At 36.5% G+C, this 7,915-nt stretch overlaps 1 protein-coding gene across 2 annotated transcripts; it reads right to left on the bottom strand.

Annotated features, from left to right (window-relative positions):
- Positions 1-751: 751 nt before the first annotated feature.
- Positions 752-1,988, bottom strand: LOC145960450 (uncharacterized). Of its 2 annotated transcripts, XM_083079937.1 has the most exons (3): positions 1,699-1,987; positions 976-1,265; positions 759-881 (listed from the first exon to the last, which is right to left on the bottom strand). In XM_083079937.1, exons 1-2 carry the CDS (start codon positions 1,896-1,898, stop codon positions 986-988), a joined length of 480 nt encoding a protein of 159 aa, XP_082936063.1. In that variant the 5' UTR covers positions 1,899-1,987; the 3' UTR covers positions 759-881; positions 976-985. The 2 variants fall into 2 exon arrangements, with proteins under 2 accessions (XP_082936062.1, XP_082936063.1); XM_083079936.1 differs by having other exon boundaries at positions 752-1,265; positions 1,699-1,988.
- Between the last annotated feature and the right edge of the window lie 5,927 nt (positions 1,989-7,915).

Genomic DNA, 7,915 nt, shown 5'->3' on the forward strand with positions numbered 1-7,915 from the left:
TCTATCTGTATAATAAATTTGTTATTTTTGCAATCAATTATACGACGATGGCCGGATATTGGCGTAAAATCTCGATCTTCCGCTTCACCTGCGAGCAAAATCAAAACGTTAGATAGAATTGACGGGAAATCATCGATACTTTTTGAGATCGATAAATCTGTTCCCATGAAATTAATCTTCCGGCCAGCAAGATCGCGATCCTGTTAAGGCGAGACAGCATCAAACGATGCGACTAAATCCACGATTTTGGATCTCCTAATCTTGTAGGGGATGATCCAGGAAAGAACCGCACCCGCGTATTGCGAGAATCTTTGTAGGTACGTATCGCGCGGACTGATTTGTCCGTCGATTAGCTACGGTGCATCGGTCCGGTCTTCAAAGACTGATGAACTAGCCTCTGTTCGGTAAGATTTTCGGGGGTTGTTCGCACCGACGCCTTTTATTCGGTCACTTTCGCAACGCAATACGTTACACTGGATTCACCATGAAAAAGAAGTCGGCATGACTAATCGCGTGGGAGTAAAAATTATTTTTTAAAGTAAATGTTTTATCGCAGCTTTATAATTATATATTTCGAATATCCTTAGTTTATCTTCACTCTTTTTTTCTTCCTAATAACAATATAAAAAACGATTCAAGATTAAAAATGGTGTCCTGACAATCCCAAATATATTTTCAAATGAAAACCGATTAGAATAAACAAAGAAAAAATTATTTATACGAGTATATTTTATATCATAATTTATATCAACAACAAATGTATTCACAAATACAAAATATCACAAATAAAAATAGCATATAAAAATATTTTATCGCTTTATACAATATATATCCGTATATATTTCGCACGATCATTTGTTTATGTCTTTCTTCAGTAATTGCTGAAATCATACATGTGTAAACAAATATTAGACATAATTTACTAAAAATTATTTATAAAAAAGATGGGACGAAACGGGAAGAAAATCCTCTCACACATTCTAATTTAAAAATGCTTAATGACTTTCGGTATAGGTTCGTCGGCAAGAAACCGCCTTTTCGGCGACCATGAAGTCGGTCTGGGCAATTTAGGTCGCGGTACCGGATCCGATTGTTTGCGATCTCTGCGGGTCGGAGATCGTCTTCGTCGCCGTCGTCGTTCTTTAGTTGCGGTCGATCTGCTAGACGTCTTTTTCTTACTACTCTTCTTTTTCTTTTTTGTCCTCGTGTTACTCCTAACAGTATTGCGTCTCGAGTTTGTAGTCTGATGAAAACTGGGATCAAATCTATCAAAATAATGTGTGTATACATGTATGAAATACTGAAAAAGGAAATGATATTGAATCAGTGAAAGCCTTGAGATTTAATTTTTGCGCAGATATTGCAATAAATTTATCTATCGCATACACAAGATAGCGTTAATTTTTATAATAAAACTTTATGGCAATTTTAATTTTAGAATACTATAATTTATATATTACTTTTTTAAATAAAAATTATTATTTTCTTATGATCTGTAATCATTTTCAGGTTAAACTGATATAATTTTCGTGTAGTACGCTTGAAACTTAATTTACACGCAAAATAATCTAATTAAAAAATTTATCGTGACGGGAGTTATTGAAGAATTGTAGTTGCTTTCGCAGATGGAATTATATAAATTTCGTAGATTTTTCCCTCAAATTATTTGCCAGCAGAGCTTTCGCGTGGAAAAGGTACCTGAATTTATTTCTTTTCTTAGCGAGTATACCAAAGTCCAAACCACGACGCAAAGCGAGGGCGATGTCTCTCTGAAGAGTTTTGCCAGCCACAATGTTATATTTCTCGCTGATGTGCGTCATAATTTCTTTTTCAGAAAAGCCATCGGGTGGTTGCTCGGTACGAAGCAGATCGTAAATGAGGACAGATCGACGTACCATTCTTGCTATCGGCCTAATTTATTACGAGAATATTTGCTACAACCGAACATAACCAGCCAACTCATAATAAAGATAAAAACCGAAACTCGTTGAAGTTTGATGCAACTATCATAAATGACAAAGTTCACGAAAACACGCACACACATATAAAAGCATATAATTTAATAGAAAAGCGTATAATTTTATACATAAATGATACATGAATGAAATTCTGCCAATAAAATAACGATCGCGTTAATTAATTTTCAATTTTCTACTTTTTATCCTTCGCTATTTCATAAGGCTTGCGTTAATCCAGCGAGTTATTTTTCAACCGTATAATATCTTTCATTCATCCTTATATTCCATGTACAAATAGAGAACCTTACATTAAACGCCATGTGTCATTGGTAACGTGTAATTCCTATTGATTATCATCATTATCTCCGTCGCGTGCATCGTGCATAATGTCCAAATGGCGAACACGACGTTCGTGTATCGATCTGCATATTTACCAGCGAGTTTTTATATATAAATCGATATCTCCTTCGCTCGTAACGCGCTCGTTCTCAGCACATATGTGTGTTTTTATATAAGATACATAAAATGTACATATAAAACATAATATGTATTTACATATATATGTATGTATATACATATATATATATATATCTTCCAGAAATCTCTGTTCCGGTACTTGGAGCAGTTATTTGCCAAGAGGGATGCGGAGAGTTTAGAAGGAGCTTGGGGTTGAGGCAAGGAGGGTTGAAGCCTAAGTCGGAGAAAGAGGGCGGAAGCGGAAAGAGCGATCTCTCGCGGTGTCTAGAAAGAGAGAATCCTCGGAGATATGGCCGGCGACTCTGATTTCCGTCGGGAGTTTCGTCCTATCGAAGCGGGGGAACCGAGGCGAAGCCGCCTTTAATCATTCGATTGCCGACGCTCCAGAGATTCTTCCTCCCGCCATCGGCGGTGCCGATATCCACAGGATAACGGCAACGTCCGCGCGCGCTGGCTGTTTGCTTATCATTCTGACGATTGGACGTCGCGGAGAACGAACGGCGGATTAATCCGCGACGTTTTTCCTCGAGAGCGGAGATTCACATTCGGTAGCGAGCGTTCATCGTGCCCACTGATTTTTGCAAAATGTTTCAAAATTATCGGATATATATGATATAGATAGAAATTTTTTACAAGAGAAATTTGCCATCAATTTTTTCTGATTAATTCTTAATTAATAATTCGTAATTTTTTAAAAAGGAAGCTGTTATAATTCGTTTAGATCCTTTATTGTCCGATAATATATTGACAACAATGTTTTTAATCACTGCTTCCTAATTTAAATTGTAAATCCTTTTCTTAAAAAGTTTTTTAAACTGTACTGACTAAACTGTATCTCTTAATGTAACATGCAAACCTCCTAATTGCAAATAATTGCAAGAAGTGAAAATATTTTTATACGAAAAACGAAATGTCAAAGATCACTGTGTTTCCAACTCCCTTCTTTCCATTTATCAACTGAATGTTACGTAGCAGCATTAAGAACAAAAAGGAACGATGACCTTATTGTATTAGCAGCGCCAGTAAAATACATATATTTGCGCAGATTGTTAAATATTAGGTCTAAATTACTACTTTTTTCCGTCCCGTTGAGTAGCCCGTAAAGTTTTCTGCATGAAGCTGGAAGATCGAGGATTTCTCTCAATTTTTCCGGGAAGTTCTTTCCAAGAAAATTGGTGCGGAAACATCGACTCCTTTAAAAAGGCGCTATAACTGCATTCTATTTTCATAATTACGAACGCTGGCAGTTTCAAACGGAGTTAACCTGAATTTTTTCGTCTAGAAAATGTTCTATAAAATAAAGTAATAGAAACATATATATAATTAATTAAGATTCGTATTTTGATTACACAGTTTTGTACATTTTTTCAAATTTCACTATCTAAGGGAACGTTATTATTATTTTGCGATTTATTATCAAAAGAGCAAAAAGAATTATGCAGACAATATTGCAAGCCTGCAAAAATATAAGATTCAGTTATATTTTTTTTATTATATAATAAATCGATATTAAAATTGCAAAGACAGATACATATTTCAAATTGATTGAAATATCATCAGAATATGTGTTTTGAGAAGATCGAACCGTTGCTGTGACTAGATCGAATGAAATGTGACGGTGATGTTCGAGGAGCAACGCGATCCTTGAACGAGGTTGACCTCAAAACCCCGTCGATTTGTCTTTTCTTTTCTACTTCTCGCGGTGGGTAGAAGGCGCCCTGGTTTCCCGGGTTTCTCCGTGCCTTTTTCCAATTGTGCCACCCCCGGTGAAGTCCTCCAAGTCGCGGCAAGTGGATTATTGACGGCACGAAACAATGGCGTAGCTTTGTTCGGCGCGCTCCCGCGCGTAATATGTGTTCGACGCACAGAGCACGTCTGTCCATCCGTCAGTTTTGTACGTCACAAGTGGCACCGGGTATAAGCCGAACGAGTGGCCCTTCGTACCGGGTCGAGTCAAGCATCGTACGGTACATCTGGCTGTCTGATCGGTGTTTATTAAAAATCATACGGAACTATAATCGCCCGCACATCCGATCTGCTGCGTTTAGATCTGCGGCTGTCAAGGACCTACCGAATAAAGACCTAATATTAAAGTATATATACACAAAGAAATGCTGTTATATATTCTTAAAATTATTTTTCATTAAAAATAAATCAAACTCATGTTAGTGCTAACATAATATTGTATAAGATTATTGTATAAAGATTCTTGATATTATACTTATGAAATAATATAATGTAAATAATAACATACATGTAAAAGATATATATGAAAAATGAAAAAAATTAGAATATAAATTAGAAATTGAGACACCGAGGTATAATATATTTTTCTTGTAGATACAAATTTTAAACTTGTAATATATAACGTCAATAAATAAGCTATTTTTGTTTCCTCAGAGATTTTATATAATTCAGTCCAAAGAAGATCATAGGCGGGCAGTTCATCCAATAATCAGCCAATTCTGGAAACAATCCGAGAGGACACATGCACATATATAAAATATAAAAGGAATAAAAGTCGAAACTTATGGTATGAATCAGGAACGAAATGTATCACTTCACTTTAGCGAAGCTATTCGCCAAAGGAGCTGAAAGTTTAGCTCGGAGAGGAGTGTCAGCTTCATCCTTCCAGCATAGGAGGAAGAAGCTTCCTGCGACGATTTTATTGGTCTTTCTTGAAAGAGGCAGCAGCCGGTTGCTCCCCCGGAGAGATGGAGTAACACAAAGCGGGGCGAGAGGTGGTTGGGGTGAGTTAATTCTCCGACCATCCCTTCTCAAGTTTTGATTTCGGTACGACAAATTCAACCTTCAAGATAACCGCGATATTACGCGATTTCATCTTCCACTTGGATGTTTTCTATGTTTTCTAAAAGAAAGAGTTCTTTTCCGAAAATATTGAAACATTAAAATAATTTTTTACTAATTTAATACCAAATGAATTTCGGATTTATGGAGAAAATTTAATTTTGGAATTAATATTAAAGATCAAAATATCGAATATTCGAGAGTAAGAAATTATGAAAAGAAATGCTCTATAAAATAAACATTTCGTTAAAAAAAATAGATTCCAAATTGATAAAAAAAATCCTGATATATGACACTTGTATAAATTTCGATTTATCTTGTAGCGCTAAAGCATTAACATTAAATATGTAGTGTATTATACATATCTTGCTTCTTTACTAAATTACAACGTGCGTGGAAATTGTGCGGCGTGTTTGCCGGATGGCAAGGTGAATCGCAAGAAGTGCGCTCGCTCGTGAAGGAGAAATCTCTGTGACGGTAAGGAGCCGTGTACCGCTGGGAATGCCATGGTTTGGTCATGGCGAATTTTGCCATGGAGGTCGTGATCCAACGTGCAAACAGCCCTATGGGCAGAAGCTTCGATTTGGTATCCGCCAATGTCGACTATCGTGCATCCCTCGGGGCGCAAAAGCGGTGCTCACCATCGAGAAATAAAGTCCCGAGATATGATGCTCGAAATAGCGCGCCACGATTGCTCTCATAACGATGTTTTCGGCTGTAGTTTACGTTTTTGTGAAAATTTTTGGCAGAGTACATTTTGCTAGACAGATTACAAAATATTAAACATATATGTATCATTCTGTGTGTAAGAAATATCATAGTTTTATCTTTAACACAATACTTTACCGTATCATTATTTTAGAAGAATGATTATCAAATTGTGCACAAACTAAAACGGCTAACTTTTTATTTCTTTAAAGAGCCAAATAAGGTAATATAATTTAGTAATTATGAACGTTATTATAACATTATTGCATATATATATATATAAACATTAAAGCAATATTTTCTACGCACTCGCGATTCATAAATTTCGCCAACTAATATTCCACGATCTAATTAAGGAACTACACGTTTATCTTCAACGTGATGTCAATTCATCTCCGACAAAGTCTGCGAAACGCATTTCCAAGCAACCGCGTAACCAGTACCACAAAGTAGAGAAGTAAAACATCGTCTTATGCGAGTGCGAGGAAGTGACGCAGACGAATCTCGAATTAACGTGCTTCATGTTTGAGCACCGCGCCAGGAACCTCTCCAGGGGTTGCGAGAGCGAGGGGGTGGCTTGACAGCGACTGGTGGCTCGGAGGGATTCAATATAATCGCGCAATAAAATTCACTTACAAGCTATAGCCGCGCGGCACCCCCGTCATCCCTTCGTATAACCCGGCTCCACCCTACGCTCTTCTGCCCCTACAAACCCGAAAAGCGGTGCTTTATCCCGCGTCGCAGCAAAGCGCCATGAAGTATTGCTGTCGAGTTTCCAACCGAAATTCACATCCGCGCAGCACGTAAAGGGGGTTGATCGAAATGTAGGTTTATGTTTTTTGCCGTTTACAGCCGACAACTTTCTCGAATTGATTTATTCTGAATTTTGTGGATTGTTACATAACAAGATTGTGTCTAAAATAACATTTCAAATTTTATCAAAATTTCGCTTCAGTGTTTTCTCATGAAGAATAATTATTTATTATTAGTTTTCTATCGTGCACTTTATAGCTACTGTTCATTAAAAACTCTGCAAATATTTTTTATTCAGCCTTATATCAAACTTGTCAATTAACAATTGATTAAATATAGCATCATTAATTTCTTATATTTATATTTATCTTGATATGTGTACTTATATGTACATCTGGCTATTTCATAGTGTTCTAAAATATTCTTGCCCCGTTAGCGAATATGATCAGAATATATCACTGAAGCGAATATTTCACGAAAGACAATTGAGACGAAGGCGCGATTTCATTATGGAGATTATTTGACAACGCAGCCTCAGTGCCTTCCATTAAATCACGTTCTCGGCACGAGAAATATTGTATGCTGGCAATATATATATATATATATATATATATATATATATATATATATATGTGAATACTGGCCAATGAATGCCGGCTGTTTGCATAGGTCCGAGGTGCGCCGACATGTGTAGAAGGATACGAGAAGGACGCCGACGACGAGAAACGAGAGATCAGGGCTAGAACCCGAATCGTGCGGGGAACGAAAGAGAGACGGAACGTCACGGCGGGGCCCTGTGTACACTCAGCTGTCGGCCGGTTTTTGCGAGAGATTGGGCCCCTCCATCCACAAGAGTTCTGATGTTACGAGGCTGTGCCCGATGATAATACTCTGCACATTCGCGTATATCTTCCGAAAAATGCAGTCAAATCTTTCTTGAAAATTTTTTCCTAATAATAAAATATACAAGAAAGTATTATACTTATATATAATTAACTTAAAGTCCTCACCTAAACTCCATAAGAAGAGAAAATCAATATTTGTTATATAATGTTAATTCTTTTGAAATAAAAATTGAAATTTTACGTAAGATATTTTATGTAAGAGATAGAAAAAGAACACTTTTAATACATTAAGATAATTTCATGTAATAAATCCGTTATAATCAATCGTATCAATTAATCTTTATGATTAATTTTTTATCGACATCT

The sequence above is a fragment of the Camponotus vicinus genome, unplaced genomic scaffold (assembly GCF_025532165.1).
Source record: "Camponotus vicinus isolate PSW18456_S1 unplaced genomic scaffold, iyCamVici1.0 SCAF_10, whole genome shotgun sequence".
NCBI classification, from domain to species: Eukaryota; Metazoa; Arthropoda; class Insecta; order Hymenoptera; family Formicidae; genus Camponotus; species Camponotus vicinus.